The 26,647-nt window shown below is 49.6% G+C and overlaps 1 protein-coding gene and 1 long non-coding RNA gene across 2 annotated transcripts; one reads left to right on the top strand and one right to left on the bottom strand.

The window, feature by feature from the left end:
• Positions 1-10,845: 10,845 nt before the first annotated feature.
• On the bottom strand, positions 10,846-13,038 carry LOC135810706 (uncharacterized). Its single transcript, XR_010552335.1, has 2 exons — positions 12,342-13,038; positions 10,846-11,769 (listed from the first exon to the last, which is right to left on the bottom strand). It is a non-coding gene; the product is annotated as an uncharacterized LOC135810706 (long non-coding RNA).
• Positions 13,039-17,121: 4,083 nt separating this feature from the next.
• On the top strand, positions 17,122-23,307 carry LOC135811008 (uncharacterized). Its single transcript, XM_065324373.1, has one exon. The coding sequence runs from the start codon at positions 17,122-17,124 to the stop codon at positions 23,305-23,307; it is 6,186 nt and encodes a 2,061-aa protein (XP_065180445.1).
• The last annotated feature ends 3,340 nt before the right edge of the window (positions 23,308-26,647 follow it).

Here is a 26,647-nt window from a genome sequence, read left to right as displayed (position 1 = left end):
ATGAGCGATGACCACAGGGATGACTCAAATTGGGCACCTCGGTCGGTTGTGAGCACAGTGGGAACACCAAATCGGGCGACCCAGGTGGCAACAAACTGGCGAGCGACGGTTTCGGCTGTAATGTCGGGAATAGGTACTGCTTCGGGCCAGCGAGTAAAGCGATCTACCATCGTCAAGAGGTAGCGAGACTCACTAGAAGATGGAAGCGGGCCTACGATGTCGACATGGACATGGGAGAAACGGGCATCAGGTTGCTTGAATGCACTCACGGGAGATGTGGTGTGGCGCTGAACTTTAGACTGCTGACAAGCGTGGCAGGAACGACACCACTCACTAATATCCTTGTTCATCGCGGGCCAGACGTAGCGAGCTGTAATCAGGTGCCTGGTAGCGCGGGTACCAGGGTGGGAGAGGCCGTGAAGCGAATTGAAAACAGCACGGCGCAGCTTGGCAGGTACATACGGGCGGGCAGACGCAGTAGAGGTGTCACAGATGAGCGAGTGATCAGTCATGGGCAGAGCTATAGATTGCCAGCATAGCGAAGTGGATGGATCCTTACCAGGACTGGGCAAGTCTGGATCATCTTGTTGAGCGGCGGCAAAGGAAGCTGTGTCAATGGCAGTGATGGCAGAGACGGGCTCATCGGGTAGGTGGCATCGTGACAGTGCATCAGCGGCAGCATTCTGAGAACCCTTGACATGACGAATATCTGTCGTGAACTCAGCAATGTACGACAAATGGCGCTGTTGACGCGGGATGTGGGTCTGTGAACGGCTGTGGATGGCATGTGTCAGAGGCTTGTGATCGGTGCACACATGGAAGACACGCCCTTCCAGGAAGTGTCGGAAATGCTTAATGGCTAGGTAAATAGCGAGGAGCTCTCGACAGAAGGTGCTGTAGCGTGTCTCTGCAGGCTTTAACTTGCGTGAAAAGAAGGCAACAGGATAACACTCACCATCTAGCTCTTGTTGGAGGACGGCGCCAACAGCAATGTCTGAAGCGTCGACCATCAAGCTGTAGGCGGCATCCGGGCGAGGATGGTGAAGTGTGATGGCCTCGGTGAACGCAGCTTTGACATCATTGAAAGCAGCGATGGCCGAGTCGGACCAGACGAGCGCGCCTTTGGTGCGGTGGCGTTTCTCAAGCATAGCGTGCAGAGGTGCGAGCTTAGCAGCAAGATGTGGCTGAAATCGGTGATAGAACGTGACGAAGCCGATGAACTCACGGAGCTTACGAACACTAGCTGGCTGTGGGAATTCACGAATGGCGGTCATGCGAGCGTCGAGAGGTCGGATACCTGAGGCAGTCACGTGATGTCCCAGGAAGTCAAGCTCATCCTGGCCGAACTGCGACTTCCGGACGTTGATCAAGATGCCATGTGAAGCAAGGCGGGAGAATATGCAGCGAAGGTGGGCCATATGTTCAGCGGGTGAGGCGCTAGCAATGAGCAAGTCATCCAGATATGCAAAGCAGAAGGGAAGGTCTGAAACTACCTGGTCAATGAAGCGTTGGAATGTCTGGGCTGCGTTGCGAAGGCCAAAGGGCATGCGGACAAACTCAAACAGTCCAAAGGGGGTGGTGATGGCAGTTTTCGAGATGTCGTCAGGGTGCACAGGAATGTGGTGGTATGCACGGACGAGGTCAATCTTAGAGAATATGATCTTGTCATGCAGGTGGGACGTAAAGTCTTGAATATGCGGGATGGGATAGCGGTCGGGGATCGTGCAGTCATTCAAGGCTCGGTAATCACCACAGGGTCGCCAGTCACCGGATTTCTTTGGCACCATATGCAGAGGGGATGACCATGCACTAGAGGAGGGACGAATAATGCCTAAATCTAACATGTGTTGGAACTCACACTTAGCGACAGCAAGGCGGTCGGGTGCCAGACGGCGAGGCTTAGCGTGGACGGGGTGGCCATCTGTGACTATGCGGTGTGTCACATTGTGCTTGACAGGCGAGTCACCAGTGGTCGGTCGGACAAGGTCAGGAAACTCACTCAGCAGGGCAGAATACTCACTAGGGCTGTCAGTGTGCAGCAGGTTGGTAGCGGAGGTGCTGACATCCGAAGCGGATCCGACAACGGCAAGTTGAGTAGTGGAATCCCGGAGACATCTGGCGGCCAGGTCGACAGTGAGTTGGAAGTGGCCAAGGAAATCCGCACCCAGGATCGGATAGCTGACGTCAGCAACGACGAAGACCCATTTGAAAGTGCGTCGGAGACCTAAGTCTAAATCTAGCAGCTGCTGACCGTACGTGGCGATGCTGCTCTGATTCGCTGCACGGAGACGAGGACTATTGCGATGAACACGACGAGACAGAGTTACGAATGACGGAGGAAGAACACTGACGGCGGCGCCGGTGTCGACAAGGAACTCGACGGACTGGGAGCGATCCTTGACGAATAGTAGGCGACCGGTAGCGGTATTCGAGGGGCCAACCACACTAGCGGTCGCGACTAGTGGCTGGCCTTCCCGTTTCCCGACAGGAATCGGCAGGGGTCTCGGCATTGGTTCGCCTTCGCACCGAACGCACGGTGATACCAGCAAAGGTCGTCGTGATTGTCACGGCCGGGAGACCTGGAGGCACTTGGGTGGCGTGACGGTGGCCCGGGACTACGCTCTCGTTGGCGGCCACGCTGGGAAGGGGCACCGGTGTCACGGGTCATCACATTCACAGCGGACGTCAGCTTGGCGAGTTCAGCTCGGAGCTGGGCCATCTCAGCCCTGTCAGCGGTGCAGGCCTGTTCCGCATCTGTGGACGCTGTAGATCTACATGATAAGGCCGTACTAGACCGAGCAGGGCTAGGGGCTTCACTCAGAGCGTGAACACTTGTACCGGTGAGTGGGGTTGAGCACGTGCTTTCAACCACCTTGTCAGCAAGCGCGGCGAGGTCGTCCAGGTTGAGGCTTGCAGGTGTTGCAGCCATGAATCAGGCGGACCGTCACGGGCAAACGCTGTACAAACAGCTCGCGCAGGATAGTCGGGTCTAGAGACTTACTGCCCGAAAGCGAGCGGAAGCGGAAGAACCAGCGTCGCTGGACATATTGCACTTTACTCACGTCGGGGGTCACCAATTTAGTAGTCTAGATACAGTGCAACGAGTGTTAGTTTCCAAGATCTTTACAAGACTGGCGAACACTAAATGTCATGAAGAAAGTGAAGAGAAAGGAGGTTTATATAGGAAAGAGATTGTGATAGAAGACTGTGCAATGAAGTTTGTTGTTTTGTTAGATATCTGACGTGTGCTGTTTGGAAGAAGTGTTTGGATGCAAACAGAACTTACAAGAGATGAGTAAAGACTACTTTTCTACAATAGCGTTGTAGGCGAGGAGTGCTTAACATCAAAAGATGTCGTAATGTGTATTGGAACTATGCTAGCCAAACATTACGTAATTATTATGGTAGAGAAGTACGTGTAGTAGGTATTACAATGTGTGCGAGAGTATGGTGAATCAGTGTTTGTGATGATGAGGAAAATATGACGTGTACATGCAAACAAATGATGATGTCATGATGCGAGAACGTCAGAGACGCTACACTGCAAGAAAGCACCATTCCCTGCTCAATACATAGTGTTTCGGGGATTTCACCCCTCATCAGTTGCGCTTGAGTAGGCTGAGGAAGACTGTGCCTGAAAAGCACCACTTACATGTACATGTATAATAGTGCTCTCCAGGCACAAACATCACCAGGGATACAAAATTACAGAGGCGCTCCGTTACCAGCGCGACAAACACCTCGTGAACACCAGATATCAGCGTGAGTCAAGTCGGCGGAATAGCGTGAGCTCCAGTGTGGGAGCAAACCCATTCCTAATAATTATTACCTACTAGTAATAAACAATCGACGAGGAGACAATAGTCGTAAAATGGCAATAAATAAGATAAATTGTGCACTCATAACAACAGCAAAAATGAAGAAAGGCAAGTTCCATAACGTTTTCTTGTGACTGTCATCAGTGGAACGCCGTCACATAAAAATGTAATAACTAAAACACACACTTATATACATGTAGCTAATATGGTTTCAGGTAGAAATACAGCAGCTAACAAGTACAAAAAGCGAAGTTTGCACCTTTGCAATGTGTGAATATAGTGTATGTGAGAAAGGTAGTGGCAGATGAATGTGATACTGTGTGAATGAATGTAATGGTGCGTGTGTATTACTTGAAGAGTGTGAGTGATACAACGTTTTCTTTCTGTTTACATAGCACAGGGTCACGAGTACGAATATACACAGCTTCCAACACCTGCAATTGCTTGAAGAAACGTGCGCAACGAATAACACTAAACCAGGAATCGTCAAACACCTTACGACATTCTGGACTGGACACCAAATGCTTGTACACTGCAGACTTCCTCTTGTCAACATCAAGCTCCTCCTCATCACTACTCTCATCCTCCACCTCCATTCCAATGCCGCCGTCCATCCCATCGCACTCGTATTCGTCGTCATCAGTCTCCATCTCCTCGCGACACCGCTTCCCTCTCCTTGATTCGTTCTGTGCCGTGCCTGTGCTTCCTCCTGCGTCTCCTTGCCTTGTGTTCTCCACTAGTCTCAGTCGTGCCTCTGCTAGTCTCTTGCTTCTCCTCGGTTCTGCTCTGTTTTCAAGTTGTTCCCCTTCCGCTCTTACCGTTGTAGCAACATGGTTTGTCGAGGAGCGACCGTCTGGCGGCCTCCCTTGCCGTGGTCCGGTTTCCGAGGGGGGAACCAGATTAGTCTGCTCGTTCTCCATGGAAGTAGTCGGTGTTTCTGTTTCCGAATTGTGAGCCGTGCTAGGTGTAGAAATAGGCAGCGGATGTTTTCGTGGTCTCCCACGCTTCGGCCTGCTTAAGGTGGCACTATGCCTTCAGAAGGTCAAAAATGAAAATCTCTCAGAAAGCGTCGAAAACTATCTCAAACGATAGCTCTTGTGCTGAAGCACGACTCCTGAAGATTTGAGGGGATTCGCTCAAAGGAGTTCAGAGATAGAGCATTTCAAAGATCGAGATAGATCTGCAAATTTCACAATTTTGATTTTGCAATTGGTTCTTTTCGTTTTAGAACGCAATCAATCGTGTTATGATAAAAACCTTCCTTGATATAGTTCAAATTTTGTGGAAATCTCAGGAGCAGTGCGCGGAGTGATTTGGCGACCTCTGCGCATGGGTTTGGTTACCATGACAGGCGTCAGAGTGATTGCGCATGCGCAAATTCAAATTTGATTCAAATAAATTATTTGATGGAAACGTCTTTGTTGTTTCGTTCTGTACTAGCTGTGACAATTGTACAAGCTTGCAGGCGTTGTTTTTTTATTGCGATGGGGAAGAAGCGAGCTCAAGGCCGACCAGGCAGACCCAGAAAGAGAAAATTTCATGGAAATCAACCGGCGCTGAGAGCCGAATCGGAAGATGAAGCTGCAGCATGTGCGCCAGAAAATCTTGACGATTCTGAATCTCTGCCAAATTTCAACGATTATTTGCCTTCTAGTTCTGATGATGCTGAGATTTCTTCCGAGGATGACCTGAGCACAAGCGATTCGAGTTCGGGATCCAGTTCAGACTCGGACGATGACAATGATGCAGAACTACCTCATGGATTCAGGCTCGTCGACTTGGTGTGCCTTCAAACTCTTTTGTTGGCTTCTGTGTGTTGCAAATTTGTCATGCACCAGTCACTCTGAGTGAGCCGAAGAGGCAAGGGTTTGCATCCTGCCTGGAGCTGACCTGTCAAACCTGTGAAGCTCACACATCGCAGTATATGTCAGACAAACATAAGCGTGTTTGGGATGTAAACCGACGAGCTGTGTTTGGCATGCGCTGGATCGGTCGCGGGCACGGAGCAATGCTGAAGTTGGGAGCTGCTTTGAATATGCCTGTGCCCATGACCTTCTCCGCATACCAAGGACATACCAAGGCTCTACACAAATCGGCCAAGGTTGTTGCTGAGCATAGCATGAGTGCGGTAGCGACACAAGTCTTGGACAATGCACCTGGAGATGTCGTTATTGCCGACACTGCCGTTACGTATGACGGAACCTGGATGCGCAGAGGCTATGCATCGCTGTATGGTGTTTTTGTGGCCATGGCATTGGGCACAGGCAAAGTCCTTGACGTTGAAGTTCTATCCCGATTCTGCCACCAGTGCGCCCACTTCAAGAACCAGCATGCAAAGAAAGAGTTGACAAATGCTGAACTGCAGGACAAGCTGGACAACCATGAATGCCGTGCCAACACCCAGAGCTCAGCACCCGCAATGGAATGTGAAGCTGCCCTGAAGATATGGAGGAGATCCAGAGAAACGAGGAAGCTTCGGCACAGTGTCTTTATAGGGGACGGAGATACAAAGAGTTTCAAGGCAGTGCATGACTCATATCCATACGGCGAAGACGTGGAGATCACAAAAGAAGAATGCGTGGGCCATGTTCAAAAACGCGTTGGACATCGGTTGCGGAAGCTGAAGAAGGACCTCTCTGGGAAGAAGTTGGCTGATGGTGGCAGGATCAGTGGTCGTGGTCGTCTCACAGACCAACTTATAGACAAACTACAAGCCTACTATGGTATGGCTGTGCGCAGCAACAAGGGCGACCTACAGTCCATGGCCAAAGCCATATGGGCTTCCGTGATGCACCGAGTGTCAACTGATGAGAAGCCCCAACATCTGCACTGCCCACCGGGACTGGAGAGCTGGTGCAAGTGGCAGCAACAGCAAGCTGGTGGACCGTCTTACGAGCACCACAACGTCACCTGAAGCAATCTTCTCTGTAATCAAGCCGATCTTCATGGACCTGTCCGCACGCCCACTACTCGAGCGCTGTATGCGTGGCGCCACACAGAACCAGAACGAATGCTTCAACGGAATTGTGTGGCAGCTCTGCCCCAAGACAAGCTTCTGCTCCGCTCTGACTGTAGAAACTGCAGTCTACATTGCAGCAAGCTGGTTCAACGATGGTGCTGCAAGCATTGAGATGCTATTCTGCAAGATGGGTCTACCCGTAGGCAAATACACCGCCTCCACCAGTGTGCTGTTGGATGCCAAGAGAAGGTCAGGTGCAGCCAGAAAGCAGTTGGGGCACATCAAGCTGTCCAGGAAAAAGCGCAGGAGGTTGAGGAAGGGTGGACAGGATGCAGCAGAAGAGATAGAAGGCACTCCCTATGTGGCAGGTGGTCACTAATACATCATCATGCTGTGAAATGCTGAGATTTGGAGTGCCTTTTTTGTCCTATTTTAGGGGTGTTCCGCAGCTTCTAACCACGATTGCAGGATGCCAGTGCATGGCACACCCCACAATGTATATATTCTGAACTCTGTGACATGTTTGGCTAGGTGCTAAACCAATTGTTCCATGCATTACTGCAAGTTTTATGATGTTTTTACCTCATTGAAGGAGGCGTTGTCAATGTGCGCGAATTTGTATATCTCTTGCTCTGGGTACTGTGTTTCTCCTTGTCAACAGATCAATCCTTTCTTTGGTTTAGCACCTCAAGTTATATAGTAGCAATTGTGTTTTGCAACTTGTTCCTCTCTTCTCTACATGGTTTTCTTCATTTTGCGGTTAGAGCTCAGTATGCGTGATTTTTCGAAGAATTTCTAATTTGTACATAGAGTGACCAGTTTGGTTCATTGGCATGTGCTCAGAGTGCGGTGTGATATGTTAGAAGAAAGCACAGAAAATTTTGTGCAATTCCAATGAGGGAGACTGAAGTTACGTTCCGTTTGCCGATGCCGGTCCGCGAAGGCATAGTCCCACCTTAACCTGGCAGCCTGGGACAACAATGATAATGGGACGTGCTGCTTGATGCGTTCGGACAAGTGTTGAAGCGTCCTGCCAACATACCGACTACCACATTGTCGGCATTCAAATTGATAAATGAGATGATATTAGCTACATGTATATAAGTGTGTGTTTTAGTTATTACATTTTTATGTGACGGCGTTCCACTGATGACAGTCACAAGAAAACGTTATGGAACTTGACTTTCTTCATTTTTGCTGTTGGTATGAGTGCACAATTTATCTTATTTATTGCCATTTTACTAGTAATAAGTGCTACTGAGTGCTACTGAGGATCTTGTAAGTGCTACTGAGGATCTTGCTGAAGCGCCTGCAGCCGCAAGTGGAGGGTTTGCTGGCGGACGAGCAAGCAGGGTTCCGGAAGGGAAGAAGCACAGTGGAGCAAATCTTCAACCTCAGAATGTTAATTGAAAAGTACCGTGACCATCAGCAGGCTGTGTATCATTGCTTCATCGATTTCCGTAAGGCCTTTGATAGGGTTTGGTACAAAGCGCTATTCAAGATTATGAGAGCGCATGGCATCGAAGCAAGAATTGTGGACCTGATTGAAGCGCTTTACGCTACTACTGAAGCTGCCATCGTTGTTGGATCCACTAATGGCACTATCACCGACTGGTTCACCACGTCAGTGGGTGTCAGGCAGGGCTGTTTACTCTCGCCTTGTCTGTTCAACGTATTCCTGGAGTACATCATGTCTGACGCTTTGGAGGAGTTTGATGGGTCAGTATGTATCGGCGGCATGTGCGTGACCAACCTACGTTTTGCGGATGATATAGATCTAATCGCATCGTCTGTGGAAGAGCTGATGGACCTGACCGAGCGCGTGGATACGAGTGCAACAAGACTAGGCATGCAGATCAATGCTCCCAAGACCAAGTCAATGGCAGCGTCGGAGGGCGGTGGTGATCTGGGGTTCATTCAAGTAGGCAATGAGCGAATAGAAGAGGTATCCCAGTTTAAATACTTAGGTGCCGTAATCACGTCGGATGGCAAGTCCGATGTGGAGATAAGAAGACGCTTAGCACTAGGGAAGCAAAAGATCATTGAGCTTCAATTCATTTGGAAATCGCCATCACTTTCTTTGCCTACTAAATTTCGTTTTGTTAGGTCTATTGTGCTAGCGACTGTTTTATACGGATGCCAATCTTGGACATTATCTGCCTCATCAATGAGAAGAATTTCATCCTTCGAGATGAAATGCTTCCGCCGACTCTTAGGAGTAACATACCACGACCGGCGTACCAACCAATCTATCCTGGAAGAAATCAATGACATCATCGGAGCAAGGATGCGGCTAGCGAACGAAGTCAAGAAATTTACGTTGATGTGGTTTGGCCATGTTACGAGACATGACGTTTTCTCCAAGCCCTTCCTGCAAGGATCAACTCCTGGATCTTGACCGAGAGGAAGGCCCGCGACATCATGGATTTCTAACATTAAAAGTTGGACGGGTCTTCCCTTGCATGCTCTCTCTCATGCAGCACACGATAGAGTTGGATTCAGAGACATCATTCACAATTCTCTCGCTGATTAATGCCTCTACGATCACCTTGTGATTATGAGTTATACATACATACATACAATACTAGTAATAATAATGAACTCGGATGGAGAGCCAAGGATCGCATGTTATCGCATGAGCTGATTGTTTAGTAACTGGTGGTGTTAGTGGACATTATAGTGTAACTTACTTGTACAGTGCGTATCGGTTATAGTGTGGTCGTATACAAGAATATACTGCCTACAAGAATGAACACTCATTTTTTCATAATCATAACACATATTTTATGTGTATATTTATTCTTACAAGCAGTATTATCGCATAGTAGAATATATCGGCCCTAAGAATGGATTTTGTGCAGCAACATATGCCAGATTAGTGCAAAGTGTATCGCCTGTAGTAATAACATCTGTGCTCTGTGCATACTCAATACAATAATAGTCAACACAAAAAGCGAGTTATGTCCAAGGGAGCATTGGAAAATCCCTTTTTCTGTCCAGTCGGACTCTTTCGTCCGACTTCTCTCGTATCTGCTGCTCCGCAGTCGCCTAGCACGACTGCGAGTCTGATCCGTGTGTATCATGACGGTGTAGACTCCGTGTCCACATGCCAAACGTGCGCGCAATGCGCGCATATGATATGTCACACGTGCATATGATAATGTGCATTATGATATGTCACACGTGATTTATCGCGTGTAAGAAATATCGGCAATAAGAATCAAATGTCGTTTTTCAAACACCCACGCTATAACCGATACCTACTGTAGTTCCTTGGTCCTTTTTACTTTTTATAAGTAATAATAATTATTATTACTATGACTTTGAAAGTCAACGTACTAGAGTATTATAGCTTTTATCACATGGCACGTGATTGTTGCCCGTACTCCAGCGAATCAGCACCTTTCGCGCCGCGGGCAATAATATGCGATATTGCCCGCAAAAAAATTGTTTATTTGCCCGCAAAAAAATAGTTTATTTCAGTGATCGCGTGACTACGATCGTACGACGAGTCGACTCTGTAGACTGTACGACTCTACGCAGTCCGTGCGCCAGATTCAAAAAAGTCGTCTAAAAGTTGACTTTTCATTTTCCGCACTGGGCAGTTTGCGGGTACTTTTTGAGTCGCATTCTCAATGGTGGACAATTTTGGAAAATGGTTTTGTGTCTATGGCTCGTTTGTTTTGGCATTTCGCTACCTGTGTGGTGAGCCTAAAAATTGCCCTTAGCCGTGGCAACGCAATGGTGTATTCCGTGTTTCAGCCAGATGACTTGTTTCGCTGTGGTCCGGCATCTTCCTAGATTCTCAGCCGTCGTCGAATTTGAGTATTTTCGAAACATTTTTTAGGGTGCAGGCGTGGGGCAAGGCTTTCACTCCCAGCAAATGGCACCATTTGGCATAACTCAGCCCTATGAACACGTCACCAGGCCCTCGTTAGTGTCCAGCCCATATTTCCAAAAAATGGACTGGACTTGAAACTTGAGTGTACACACAGTACTATGCATTATGCACGTAATGACCGAATGCAATAACTTTCGCAAGCTACACGACAAGGACTCGCTGCAGAATAACATAATGATATTCACACCATAATTATGCCATTGTGGTGCACCGTGATACCAATGACAGTATATTTATTGGTGATCAATTGCCTACTGGGTCGCTCCGTTGCCGAGAACATCAACTTTGCGGACTGTGGAATGACCCGCGACACCGCCAACCACCCCTGACACAAAGCCAAATGCTGAAAGAGTTGACTGATACGGTACCCAGCAAGTTAACTGGATATTGCTTATCTTCAACAAAACCAGGACATAAAACAGTGCTATGATAAACTACCTCCAGTCACCGGAAACAAAAACAGTGCATTACGCATATTATGGATAGAGATTGCACTAGTACATGTATAATTGTATACCAATCTTAGAGTAAGAAAACAAGTTATCGGGTCTATACCATCAGAGTTGGCAGCTATATGTATTGGATTCTCCTGGTGTGCAGAATGATGCTGGCGGCGTGGTTCATATCCACTGTTGGCTTGCTGTCGGCAGTACCTTCACTATCTCACGTCTAAGGCATTTTATAGTCTGCATGACTTGGATCACAACGCCACAGTTATCCACACGAGAATGGTAATAAATCCAGATCACTAAGGCCTTCTTCATTGCAGTTGGCGCAATACGTTCACGGGATCGCGTCTCCGACCTCCAAATTGTAATTATAGCTGGCTAGTCTGTTGTTTATTGGCAGACAAGAATTGCGATGCTTCTTCAAAAGAGGCAGTTTAGCGATGTCTGTCCATGACATATTCCGCATTGCTGTGTGTGGAAGGAAAGGTGCAACAACATTAGATTGCTGCTGGCCATAGACATCAAACTGCAACGTCTGGGCTTCAGCTGTCACAGGTCCATTGACAGAGAGACTGCCCCATATTGCACATACTGCAAACTATTGACTTCATGCCATCGCCTCATGGATCAGAAGTCACCACACTGAAAGAAGAACAGCAGAGGAAAACAGAACTGATGCAGTTAATTGGCAGCAACAAATTTACTCCTTCATTTCATTCGACGAATTTGAGCCGTGCAATGCAAGAAAAAAGTCAGAGAGCAGGATCTAGGAGAGGGCGTGCACCAGTGCTGTTGTGCCTATAATAATTAGATGCTCAGAATTTCACCACAATAATGTACATAATACTGACATATTTACACTATGCAACCTATGGCCTAGTAGTCAACAAATTCAGAAAAAAATCTAGTACTTCAGCTGGTGAAATATCCCACCTCTATCCCCTAAGCTCAAATGTCCCTGTAAAATTGATAAAGGATTGGTAGATGCTCACTCGGAGTGGTGTTTGAAAAGTAACACAACAGGTCATGACGATTTAGAGCATGCTCAATTGTCTCTTCTCATAAAATCACAATATTGCCTGTGCGTGGTTTATTTCGGGTGCAATTGTGGGGCACATAGGTATCACTCTAATTTCTCGTGCATTCGAAAGATAAAGCTTTGGTCTATCACCCCACAAAGCGGCTTTAGTGTCCGCGATAGGTAAATGCCTTACCTGGTGTGAAATTGGTGACCATATTCCTCGTTTCAGCAATTACAAAAGTGAGACATTCGTCCTTGGTGGCTGCTCACGAACTGCAAGCTCCAAAATAATTTTCCAGGGTACGGCCATAGGTGTCTACATCACTCCGAGCCATCTCTCCAGTGTAGGAAAGGTCTCCTGACAAGACTAGAAGGGCTCTAAGCAGCAAATTTCATTGAAATATTCACCATTCGGAGATAGGCGAAATCAACAGAAAACAAGCCCGCAGGTGCGGCGCCTTGGAGGCTACGATTCCCGCGAGAAAATGAAAATCGGTCTCTCAAGGGCCTTGGCGCACGGACTGTACGACGAGTCGCAGTGTAGCCGATTGAGACGAAGATGGAGATGGACATCCCGGCAATGGACATGGCCTCGGACGTCTGCCGTGTGGTGCTTGCAGGGATCATTTGTTCAGTCATGTTGGCAGCCTGACCGTCGGTAAGCTTGTGGATAAGATTCAGTTCTGCTCGAAGTGGTACTGTGATCACAAACAATTATTTGAAATAACACAAATTCAACTCAGCGTCGTGCGTTTTCAAATCCTCGCAAAGTCACTGCCTGTGTGTGGTCTTCATGTGCCACGCAAAACTCTTACCAGGCTCATCTCACCTTTGCTTGAACAACAAACACAACAATTCAGGAATGTTTTGCAATGAAAAATACAGCTATCTGGAGCTGAAAAAAAGAAGAAAAATTGTGCTCAGAATAGATGACTTGCACAAAGATTGTCTGGGTTCGAGACGGGGCAAGTGGACCTTCTGACTCTAGCTCTGACTTCCCCACCTTTTGAGTTCGTGACTTTCGAAGTTTCGCTTTTTGCCTGACGAACGCTGAGCTAGTTTTTTTGGCTAGAGAGTAGAGTTGTTTTGATTCGACTTGTATCGTCATGCCGAAGCGCTGCTGCGCTCCTGAATGAACTAGCAGACGAGAGATGGAACTGAGGCTCCCGTTCCATACGTTCCTTTCCGAGCCGGCCGGGCGGGAGGCAGAAAAATGAGGGAATATTATTTTAGTATCATTGGTGTAGGCTGCAACAACAAGCACGTCGTGGTCCTGAAGTGTGACTACTTTCCCGCAGTGGAAGCGAAGTGAAGCACAACGAAAGTTTGTGGACGTCTGAGAAAGAACTCGATTCCCTTTCAATCGGCTGCACTAGCTCCAGATCGACCCTCTCCTGAGGACAGACTGCGGAGAGGCCAGGAACCTGCCGAGTGACGAGTGGAAGCCTAAACCACGAAAATGAAGGGTGGAAGGATTGAGTATGAGAGCCAGATGGCCTTTAGTAGTACTTTAAGTAGTATCTGAGTTGAAGGAGAGAACAAGTGTGCTGGAGAAACGCTGCGAAGTCCTCAGGCCTGATGTGTACTAGCTACTGTTGAAGTCTCACTTGTTCCGATATGAACATTTCATCAGCCCTTACTCTGAGCAGCTGTATCTAGACTTGGATCTAGGCCAGAGACATAGCATTGTAAACCTTACTGAAGCCATATGTATCCGATGCCTGGCTCCAGTGAGAAAGCAGTTTGGTGCAGGCTCGCAAACTATGATTGAATCAGGGAGTGGTGGAAAGTCATATTATACCTCTTCATGATTAGCTGGTAATGGCGACGATGCGGCTCCGGCTGGGTCTCATGGGAAAGTAACTTGCATACCTGTTTAGTTGCAACGAGGCAACGGTACCCCATGTACTGAAGACATGATTGAACTACATTTCATCTCCTCCTGGGAGAATGTGGAACAAATAATGCCAGAGTGTGTCTGATACACATCACAGTCTGCTGAGTATGTTCATTATTGTGGACGTAACATAACTGCGCTGTGCGGTACCTTCTGCGTTGGACCTACAGTTGAGCCACTACTCTTCTTACAAATTCCATACAACGGTGAAAGGGTTTGTTGGAGCATCATCAAACAGTGCATTCGCCTTCATCATACACTGGCTCCGTTGCCTATAGTAATTCACATCTTGACGGGGCGCGCTGGGACGATACAGAAGGAGCGGCGGGAACCATTGGAGTGCTCATGATGCTGGTTAGCGGAGACGGATGTGAGTGTCAGTAACGGGAACGCAACCGCACTACTGTACAGACCAGGAAGCGATGGAAGAGTTGAATCTGTTCAGCCTTCCATGCCGTGTACAGGGACACAAGCGTAAAAATGGCTACATTTCGAATGTGAACTGGCGGGGGCATTGTGTGGCGACGAACACAACTGCAACTGTTCAAATTTCAGCATTTCGAACATTATGCTTCCCATCGAATGGCTCACATGACGGAGTTGGACATTACCAGGCTAGGATTATCATTTGCTGTATTTATGGATAGTCCTTGAGTTTTCAAATGAAGTGCTTTATCTTTTACCTGTCGTTCCTTTAGTGTGGCACAATGTCCATGGCTGCTTTCTTGTCTTCATAACAGACTGGTATAATCAGCATGATTCTGCTTTATTTGAGAAGAAATAAAAATTTACTTTCGGAAAGGAAGCCCAGAAACGTCAACCCCCATGGACTGTGCTTTATGACTCTCGTCCATCGACGTTAACCGTCGCAATAACTGCTGCATGTATGTTGTGCTGTACGAACCGTACAAGATTTTAACAGCTCGCCCACGCCTTCCCAACAGGCTCCTATATCCCGTACCAATAGCGTTACATTGAATATGAACTAGGCTAGCACAGTTATCCTTCGTTCTTTTGATGGCGGCGGGTTGCATGGAACTTGACGTGTTCGTGGGATCCTCGTGCAACACTTGCTGTTCCCGGATGCCATATTATTGGGTGCATCGAGGTTGCTTCTATGCTCACTGTTGTTTAGTAAGACAATTTTTTTATAACTGTTTCACCGAAAAATATGGCAAGAGTATTTTGGGTTGGTTTGGACGCCTGGCTTCTCTTCACATAATATACAGTTATGTACTTCCACTAACCCTACAAGTGCACATGACTCATGAGCTTCTGAAGACAGTGACGGTACTGATCATGTACATGTACATCATGTACATGCCGTGCACCGTTCATTCATGCTGACAAAAAAAGTACACTACGGACGGTGTACTCGTTCTGTACTCTGTAGGGTGCCCGCAGTGTAGCCTGGGTGCACTTGCCCCGTCTCACTCGCGGCTCGGATCTTTGTGCAAGTCATCTATTACACACCACCAGGGAGTCGTCAAATACTTGCACTTGTTGCAGTACTGTATTTGACAACTTCCTGATACACATGTAAACATGAAGAAACTCTTTGTGGTAGCACTCTTAATTTTCAATTGAAATTATGATTCTGCTGTATTTTATTGTCGTTGCCATGTCTATTGCTATGACGATGTGGTGCCGGCATTTTTTTCTGTCTCCGTCTTTCAGTACTGTATACTCTCTGATGGCCTGTAGAAGACTTTTTGTTAGGGTGTAGGAGAAATATCTTCATTTTTCCTGTTTTGATAATGATAGCACATCAATATACATTGTGGTCATAATGTGTTGGCATTTGGGCTAATTTCAACAGCAGCCCAATGGTCTGCTCTGTGGGCCATGTGATAAATTTGTTATCGCATGGTTGCTGCGGGCCTTATGGCATATTATTGCCCCTCGAGGTTAGCCCTCGGGCCTACGGCCCTCGGGCTAACCTCTCGGGGCAATAATATGCCATAAGGCCCTTGCAACCATGCGATAACATATACATAATGCTAAAAATGCGCTCAAAATCACACTGAGTCAATACATGCAGCAGTATACTGTATAGGCGATGTATTATTTTATTTATTTATTTTATTTACTTAGAAGTTGTGACTTCGGCGATAATAGTCATGAAGTAAGTTAGTTGATTGTTCCAACTAGGAACACACGCTTCTTGCCGAACTTGACACTTGACTGACTCACGACTGCCATCCCATCCGGAGCACACAAGGAGCACGTTGCACCTTCCACTCGGCAAACCTGCAAGAAAGCCCCACTCCCTGCTCAATACACAGTGTTTCGGGGAATTCACCCCTCATCAGTTGAGCTTGAGTAGGCTGAGGAAGATTGTGCCTGAAAAGCACCACTTATCTGCTCTCCACTGACTCCAGGCCAAACCATCACCAGGGATACAAACTACTTACAGAGACACTTATGTCTTTGTTTCCAGCGCGACAGACACCTCGTGAAGCCCCAAGGTAGCAGCGTGAGTCAGAGTCGCTCATGGAGTGGTGCTAAACAGACTGTTGCCCCCGTAGGCGACGTTGGCGACAAGCAACACCCGTCGTATGCAACTTACTTTGTATCCACTGCTACACTTTCTGTAGTTTGGGCTTCATGTATGACTAACACTGCTATTGATGTATTGACTTTCAGTCGGCTCCAGTTACAACTGCCGGTACACATGATACATGAACTGTCTGACCCCTTTCATGCATTCGTATGCAGCTGTCACCTAACACCGGCACCGCTTTTGTCATCGACTTGTACTGAGTATGTATCATTTGCCGCTAGGCTAGGATCGGGATTGTAGTCCGTGATCCGTAGGCGTAGAGGGGGCTTGTTTTCCTTGGTGTGTGGGAGAGTTTTAGGTTCCTGCTTCGGTGGTGCAGGTCACTAGTTTTTGGTCATTCTTGTTTTAGTATGAGTTAGCTGTTGTGTCATGTTTGGCATGAGAATGAAAGAGTAATAATACAGTCTTCTAATACTACAGTAACGACGTTACGTTTGTGGAATGGTGAATCAAGACGAGAGGTAAAAACATTGGTCCTTCGAGCCGGATTCGAACCAGCCGGACGGAAAGATAATGGACGTCGACAAGCGGCACAGTGAACAGGTCAGGCGATCTCAACGTGAGACCAAAGGCCGGAAAGTGAAGCCGACTTGTTGCAGCAGGAGCGACAATATCAGTAACGTTGTCGCAGGCAGCGTCGCGGAGGAAACCGAAAGTATCTCCTCCTCGACACTTAGCCGATTCTCGAGTGTTTCTCGACGCTCTTCGAGCAGTGCTGCTGAAGCCAGGAAGCGGAAAGCGGAGCTGGTGGCAGCGCAGCGTGTGGCTGCACTTGAAGAGGAGGCGAGAAGCCGTAGGCTGGAAAGCGAGAAGAGACTCTCCAATCTCCAGCTCGCCGCGGACCTGGCGGCGATTCAGGCCGACGAGGAGGTCGACAACGGAGGCACAGCAGCACCCGTGCTCGACTACGGCCACAGCGAGAGGGCAATGGACATGCAGGAGTCACACTACTTCGTGAGGGACGGTGAAGAACCAGTATCTGCTCAAGACGCAGAACAGCACCCACAGCACGAGGAGGTCGAAGTGACTCAAAGTGTCATGCCAGCCCAGGGGTACACGGACAGTGACCCACATGACGCGGCTACTCCAGCAGTAATTCCAGCCACCAGCCTTGTGCAGCCTCTGTGTGCTGCGGAGATAAGGATCCAGGAGTTGGAGGGGCAGCTGAAGTTATGCCGACAGAACACTGGCTCCATTGAGCGAGCCTATGACGACAAGCTCACTGTGGAGCTTGAAGAAAAAAGACGACTGAAAGACGAACTCCAGCTACAGCAACAGACGATTGCAACCCTGAAGCAGCGGATCTTCCAGGAAGACGCGAGGCATGCTGACCAGGTGCAGGTGATCAAGTCCCTGGAGGGAGATCTTGCCAAGGCCGAAGCAAGCAACGACCGTCTCCAAAGTGACTTGGTAGCTAGAGACCATCGCATCAGCCAGCTCACCAGCACGTCATGCGACCTGGAGGACCAAGTGCAGAATCTAGAGTACGAGCTGGAGGAGACCAGAGCTCAACTAGCAGTCATGCAGGTGGACATGGCACCTTCCAACCGGGAAAGGTGCGAGCTGCAGACCAAAGCGCAAAGTGAGCCACGTGGTGCGGCCGGTGCTGACACCCCCACATGCGATCTACCTTCGTCCAAGAGCGCGGGAGCAGGGTGCCGTGACGATGGACCCCCGAAACGACCAGCAAGTACTGATGGACCTGCTAGCCTGCAGACGCAGGCCACATCAGGTGACAGCATACAGACAGCTGTTGCATCGGCAGTGTCACAGCTGGCCCAGGTATTGTCGGACAAGCTGACGCCACCAAGGGCGACCACTCCAGCCCACCAGAACACCTCGGACAAGGACCTGCGGAGAATGATGGCTAGACAATCAGCCACAAAAGACCTGCCGGCCTTCAACGGTGATCCGACAGCATGGCCGATGTTCAACCGGACGTTTACGGCCTCCACTGCAGAGTGTGGTTTCTCCAACCAGGAGAATATGACCCGTCTGCAGAGAGCCTTGAAGGGAAAGGCTTTGGACAGTGTGAAGTCAATGCTCGTCGTACCGGACAACATTGATCGAGTGATGCACACTCTCCAGATGCGGTTCGGCCAGCCGGACCATGTGGTCCAGTCCATGATTGCCCAGGTCAAGACCATGCCTAAGTTGCGAGACGACGACTTCGAGCAGCTTATTGACTTGGCGAACTCGGTTAGCAACTTGGTGTCGACCATGGAGCTCCTCAAGAGCACAGGCCACTTAGCTAACCCGCAGCTCCGCCAGGAGATCGTGCAGAAACTACCGAGCAGCTTGACCCGTCAATGGGGAGAGCACGTAGCAGAGTGCAAAGATCCAGTGACGATGAAAACACTGGCAGAGTGGCTCGCAAAGAGAGCAGATGCGCTCTGTTGTGTTCGGAGAATCGACACGACGGCAGCAAAGTGTGTGTCAACAGGCAGCAATATGAAGCCGCCACCGACTGCTCGACAGAGCGGCCAGCGGCAGACTGCCTTCGTGGCCAGCGAGAGAAAGTGCGACTTCTGCGGACGGGCAGGCCACAAGGTGGCTGAGTGCCGAGAATTCGCACGCAAGACGAGCAACGAACGCTGGAGATGGGTCAAGACAGAACGACGATGCTTCACCTGCCTTGGCCAGGGCCACCGCACTAGAGAGTGCCCTGACAGTACACCCTGTAAGAAGGATGGCTGTGACCGGCTTCACCATCCGATGCTGCACCCACCAAAGAGGAAGGACGATGTCGAACGCACGAACCTAGCTAGCGCCCAGCAGCAAAGCAGAGTCGTTCTGAGGACAGTGCCGGTAGCAATCCGCGGACCGAAAGGTGTGGTGAACACGGCCGCACTACTGGATGAAGCATCAACGGTCACCCTGCTGGATTCAGACATCGCAAAGCAGGTGGGCGCAGAAGGGCCATGTAGGCCATTGACGCTAGCATGGACGAACGATATGTGCCAGCAAGATCTTGACTCCAGGGAGGTCACAATCACCGTGAGCGGTCAGGACGGAGACCTCCAGCTGTCGGCCCGGACTGTGCGTGAGCTGCACCTACCAGCCCAGCATGTCGACATCAACCATCAGCGACAGCGTTGGCAACACGTGAGCAGCGCAGACATCCCGCTCAGCGCGACAAAGAAGCCACGTTTGCTGATTGGGCAAGACAACTGCCATGTTATCTTGCCCAGGGAGACGATCGAGGGCCCACCCAACGCACCCACACTGAGCCGGTGCAAGCTGGGATGGTCGATACACGGCCAACTCGGTGGCGCTGATCAGGTACTGCATGCCCGACTTGACACAGCGGAAGGAGGCAGTGCTGAGGACACGGATATCGGTCTCCACCAACAGGTGAAGCACTACTTCACCACAGAATTCTTCGGTGTACAAGTCCGCAGCGAGAAAATACGCTCGCGACAGGAAGCGAAGGCGGAAAAGATCCTGGAATCCACCACGAGACGTATCGGGGAACGATGGGAGACCGGCTTGCTGTGGCGAGACGCTGACGTAAGCCTACCGGAGAGTAAAACGTCAGCAACGCGCCGCCTCCTGTCCATTGAACGCAAGATGGACAGGAACCCTGCATTCTCTGAAGCGTACTGCGCCAAGATTGCACAGTATATTGACGACGGATACGCCACCAAGCTCACACCCTCCCAGCTCCAGATGCCTTCTCAGAGAGTGTGGTACCTGCCACATTTTGGAGTGACTAACCCCAACAAGCCAGGCAAGCTGCGCCTAGTATTTGATGCAGCTGCGCCAAGCCACGGGGTCAGCCTCAACGATGCCCTGCTGCCAGGCCCCGACTATCTCAACCCTCTCACCAGTGTGCTGTTCAAGTTCAGACAACATCGCGTGGGGTTCGGAGGGGATATCCGACAGATGTTTCACCAAGTGCACATCCGACCTGACGATCAGCCTGCACAGCGGTTCCTTTGGCGAGGCAGTGACAGAGACCGTGAACCTGATGTCTACAAGATGAGAGCCATGACATTCGGCGCTGTATGTTCGCCAGCATCAGCCCAGTATGTAATGCGAAGAAATGCAGACGAATTCCGGCACAGCGCGCCAGATGCGGTCACTGCAATCCATGACAAGCACTACATGGACGACTACTTCGACTCGACGCCGACGGCAGAAGAAGCAGCCCAACGGATCAAGGAAGTGAGTCAAATCCAGGAAGCCGGAGGCTTCTCCATCAGAGGCTGGGTCAGCAACTCACCTGATGCTCTTGCTGCCGTACCCCCAGATATATGCTCACCATCGGTAGTCACTATTAGCAGCGACAACGAGACTGTAGTGGAGAAGACACTCGGTCTGAAGTGGTTGCCACGAGAAGACGCGTTCGGCTTTAGTCTTAGCCGTAGACTGGAGCAAAGCAGCACAACAGAAGTGACAAAACGTGAAGTCCTACGCAAGCTGATGTCTGTGTTCGACCCCCTTGGTTTCTTCACCTACTACACCACGTCGGCTCGCATTCTGCTACAAGACATTTGGCGCACAGGCGTCGGATGGGACGAGCCCCTACCAGGACCTCTCGTCCAAAGATGGACGGACTGGTGGACGGGAGTGCACAACCTCGGAAGCAGGTCAATTCCGCGTTGCTACTGCACGGCTATTGCGGACAGAAAGGACCTGGAGCTTCACGTGTTCGGAGACGCCAGTGAGTCGGCATTCGCCGCAGCTGCCTACTTCAGGCTATCGCTACCTGACGACAGCACCAGAGTCGCATTCGTATTTGGCAAGTCCCGAGTTGCACCACTGAAACCTGTATCCATACCGCGGCTGGAGCTGCAAGCTGCACTGATGGCCAGCAGAATGGCCGACACCGTCCGGAAAGAGCATGATCTACCTACCGACCGCATCGTGCTCTGGAGTGACTCTATGACTGTCCTACGATGGATCCGAGCAGACGCCCGTCGATTCAAGCCATTCGTAGCACATCGTATCGGAGAGATTGAGGAGCTCACTGATGTATCGCAATGGCGGTGGGTCCCGACACACAGCAGCCCAGCAGATGCAGCAACCAGAGCCCCACCTGAGACATCAGCAGCGCAGCACATCTGGACACATGGTCCTGAGTTCCTGACCAAGCCAGAGTCTGAGTGGCCAGTAGAGAATCCTGGGCGAGACACTACCACCAGCGACGACCAAGCCGAGATGAAGGCAGAGTTTACTGCGGTAGTCACCAAAGAAGCGCAGCTAGCCCTGCCAGATATCAGCCGCTTCTCATCCTGGATTCGGCTGATGAGAACGACAGCATGGATCGTCAGATACGTCAACAACCTGCGTGCGAAAGCATCAAGCAAGCCCACAGTCACTTGCTCTGAGTTGCTGCCATCGGAGTACCAGCAGGCCCAGAAGCTGTGGTGGAAGAAAGCACAGCAAGACAGCTTCCGGGAGGAAATTGGCGACCTGCAGAAGCACAGCAATGTGAGCAGCAGCAGCAAACTTCGAGACCTCTCACCTGTGCTAGATAGCGACGGTGTGGTGAGAATGCATGGCCGAATTCGAAGTGCACCACCCGGAAGTCCACTGACGCCCGAGCCCGTCATCCTGGACCCGTCGCACCCATTCACACAGATGCTCCTTCAGCAGTACCATGTCTGGCATGGACACCATGGTCAGGACAGTGTGGCAAACGACGTCCGCCAGACGTATTGGGTCTTGAAACTACGCACAGCCGTCCGCCGTACCTGGACCGTATGCCAGCAGTGTAAAAATGAACGCGCGCAGCCAACACCACCTCAGATGGGACAGATTCCCGACGCACGCGTTGCCACGTTCATCCGCCCGTTCACACATTGCGGCATGGACTATTTCGGGCCACTGACAGTCACTATCGGACGACGTCACGAGAAGCGGTACGGCGTGATATTCACCTGCCTTACGACCCGAGCTGTACACCTGGAGCTGTCACACGACTTGACAACAGACTGTACCATCATGGCAATTCGTAGGTTGATCAGTCGCAGAGGATGCCCTGGAGTCATCTACTCGGACAACGGCACCAACCTACGAGGTGCAGCAAGAGAACTCAAGGAATCGTTGGACCAGCTGGACCAGACACGCCTCACAGCTGAGCTCATACCGAGAGGAATCAAGTGGGAGTTCAATCCTCCGGCAGCCCCGCACATGGGGGGAGCGTGGGAGCGACTAGTGAGGTCTGTGAAAACCGCCCTGAGAGCCGTGCTCAAGGAACGTGCTCCGCGTGAGGATACACGCATCACGCTACTTACAGAGGTTGAGGCGATACTCAACAGCCGCCCGCTCACACATGTGTCCTCTGACCCAACTGACGACAACAGCCTGACGCTGAACCACTTCCTCCTAGGGACGCCAGCAGCAGCACCAGTGCCCGGAGTATTCAGTGGTGATGACCTACATCTGCGCCGGCAGTGGCGCATCGTGCAAGTGTTAGCAGACCATTTCTGGCGCCGCTGGATTAAGGAATACTTGCCAACGCTAGCCCGGCAAACCAAATGGCACGGAAGAACAGAGAAGAAGGTGGAAGTAGGTGATGTGGTGGTCATCGCCGACGACAACGCAGTGAGGAACACATGGCCGAAGGGGATAGTGACGGCGACCTATCCCCGGCAGAGACGGCCTGGTGCGGGTAGCAGATGTCAAGGCCCAGACTGGTGTGTTCCGCCGGCCGGTAGCCAAGCTCTGCGTGCTAGACGTCCGTTGTGTTAGTGACGGATAAATCGTCACTGGGGAGAGGATGTTGCCCCCGTAGGCGACGTTGGCGACAAGCAACACCCGTCGTATGCAACTTACTTTGTATCCACTGCTACACTTTCTGTAGTTTGGGCTTCATGTATGACTAACACTGCTATTGATGTATTGACTTTCAGTCGGCTCCAGTTACAACTGCCGGTACACATGATACATGAACTGTCTGACCCCTTTCATGCATTCGTATGCAGCTGTCACCTAACACCGGCACCGCTTTTGTCATCGACTTGTACTGAGTATGTATCATTTGCCGCTAGGCTAGGATCGGGATTGTAGTCCGTGATCCGTAGGCGTAGAGGGGGCTTGTTTTCCTTGGTGTGTGGGAGAGTTTTAGGTTCCTGCTTCGGTGGTGCAGGTCACTAGTTTTTGGTCATTCTTGTTTTAGTATGAGTTAGCTGTTGTGTCATGTTTGGCATGAGAATGAAAGAGTAATAATACAGTCTTCTAATACTACAGTAACGACGTTACGTTTGTGGAATGGTGAATCAAGACGAGAGGTAAAAACACAGACGTTGAGAGCCAGTATAGCTATTCACAACGCTGTCACCTCCAACAACTAGTCGCACGTCCGCGTGAGGGACAACAATACGAACTCGTATTAAAATAGTGTTAAAAATAATAATGGCTGAATAGTTGTTGGCTGCTGTGGAAAATGCTGTTGTAGCTAGGCCTGGGCGGATAATGCTAGCAGTAGCATTATAGTGTGCGATTTGCAACGAGCATTATGCTAGCATTATAACACTACATTTCCGCAAAAGTGGCATTATACTCAAATATGTACTGTACTCAAATGGCCCACTTTTTTTACTTCTGCGAAGACCATGTACCAGGCTTAGGGTGAAAACATTTTTTTTTGAGAAAAATAATGTTTTGTAAAAAGTTGTGTCGCGCGCGTGGACGCGTCGACGCTCGATCGAGTGCAGTGAAGTGGAACCAAAGAGAATCTCGCTTGTTTGAAGAAGTAGAATGCAGCCTATCGCGGAGCAGACTCGCTTTTCAATATAGGTTACGTGCGAATCCCAGGACAAGTGTTCATCAAGAAATATATCACAAACACCTTGGTATATTTCTTGATGAACACTTGTCCTGGGATTCGCACGTAACCTATATTGAAAAGCGAGTCTGCTCCGCGATAGGCTGCATTTCTCCTCACATCTCCCATCTACACCATGGTTGTCGAATACAAATTTATCACTCTTATGTTCTTCCTTTGTTTGATTACTGCTCTCTCGTTTGGTCTTCCGGTCTATCCTCCGCTCTTATGCATCGGTTAGAAGTCACCCACCGTAAATTACTTCGATTAATATTTCGCATGCCCCCTCTGACCTCCTCTCAGACGCTATACATTTTGGCTTCCTCCTCCCCTCTCTCAGAACGCTTTCCCCACTCGGCATGCAAATTCATTCACCGTATTAAGCTTCAACTTGCTCCTCCTCATGCACTTGCGCATTTAAGCTGGTTCAATAATAGCTCGCGTACTAGATGTTCTCTCCATTTCCCACTTGCCAGGTCATCGATCCTTTTAAAATCCCCTCTGTTCAAGTCCTATTCTCATTGGTCTCGGCTTCCGCAGGAGGTAAAGTCTCGTGACACCTTCGCTGCATTTTGTTCCATTCTGCCCGCGCCTAAGTTGAATTGAATTGAATTCGTTGTTTTCCATTGCTAGCCTTATCTTCATACTGCTCTCTCCAGGTTCCTATAGTACTCCTTTTGTTTTGTTTTGTTTTCTCTTTTTCTTCTCCTTCTTTTTCTCAGTTGTCCCCACCATGGCTGGTTAAAATCGCCCGCATCACATGCTTATTGGCACTATGTCATCGTGATTGTGAAATAATAAAGTAGCAGTCATGGCAGGAAGGGTTTCAGCAGTCAGGGAAGTCAAAGGGCTTCCGGTAGAATATTCCCTGCTACTCATCTAGTCACAACGAAGAGTTTTGAGCTGATCGAACGGATTCCATCTCCTACACTCAGGGATGGCGAAATTTCTGCGCTAGCTGCTGCTTGCGGAAAATGGTGAAGAAATCGTCTCCAGTTTATAGTCGTGATGGCGATAGCGAGGAGAACATGGACGACATCGATCCAGCCAATGGAAGTACGGAGATACAAGCTGTTTCTGGGCCTCACACAAAGGGAACACGCGCAGCAGAGCTCATAGTCATACGTTTGCAGCAAGTTCACGAGGAAAAAGGCTCGAAGCGCAGTGTGAAAACTGTTTTGAATTGAAGTCCTTGGCGATGAAGTGCTACTGAATGCCAGGCGAATGAGCGAGCAGATCAAGAGGCCTCCACTCGAGACTTTCCTCGCTGGACAGCTAGCTGCAAGGGCTTGAGAGTGCTGACGTCAAAAACGGCCAGGGAGTACAGGTGGAATCCTGATAATTCGAATATGGCTTAAAGGGGAAGTTAAAGGGGAAGTTAAGGCAAAAATTAAAATTTCACCAGTTGTAGTTTTCGGGGTGCTGAGTCGAATGGTCTTGGTCCGAGAAAGCTGAGACGCTCCCTTCCTACTTGAATCCCAATCGAACTCGCGCACTTCCACCGAAACTGGGTGACTGCGCCCTACTAGATGGGGATTTGTATGCAAAATGTCACTAAAAGCGCCATTTCGTTCTTATAAAAGCACGGATGACCGCGATTGGCTCATATGTTGTAGTCTTTTGGACGCTGAGTCGACTGGTTTTGGTCCGAAAAGGCTGCGATGCAGCGTTCCTCCTTTATTCCCAATCGAACATGGTTGAAGAAGCGGTCACGTGCTCCTGGGTGCCCAAATCACATGGTCACCACGCCAGCAGGCGACAACTTTCACACCAAGGTTGAACTCGAGTGACAGGACTGCACACAAAAAAGGTCAAACAGGCTAGTAAGTTGTACCGTGCAGGCACGTTGACCAGCTGACTGGTGTACGCAGGAGCACGTGACCGCTTGTTCAACCATGTTCGATTGGGAATAAAGGAGGAACGCTGCATCGCAGCCTTTTCGGACCAAAACCAGTCGACTCAGCGTCCAAAAGACTACAACATATGGGCCAATCGCGGTCATCCGTGCTTTTATAAGAACGAAATGGCGCTTTTAGTGACATTTTGCATACAAATCCCCATCTAGTAGGGCGCAGTCACCCAGTTTCGGTGGAAGTGCGCGAGTTCGATTGGGATTCAAGTAGGAAGCGAGCGTCTCAGCTTTCTCGGACCAAGACCATTCGACTCAGCACCCCGAAGACTACAACTGGTGAAATTTTAATTTTTGCCTTAACTTCCCCTTTAATTCGAACATACCGCATAATTAGAAGTTTTTCCAGGACCCAT

The sequence above is a fragment of the Sycon ciliatum genome, chromosome 2, assembly GCF_964019385.1.
Source record: "Sycon ciliatum chromosome 2, ocSycCili1.1, whole genome shotgun sequence".
NCBI classification, from domain to species: Eukaryota; Metazoa; Porifera; class Calcarea; order Leucosolenida; family Sycettidae; genus Sycon; species Sycon ciliatum.
Note: the sequence above shows the minus strand (reverse complement) of the source record. Positions and strands in the feature narration are given on the sequence as shown.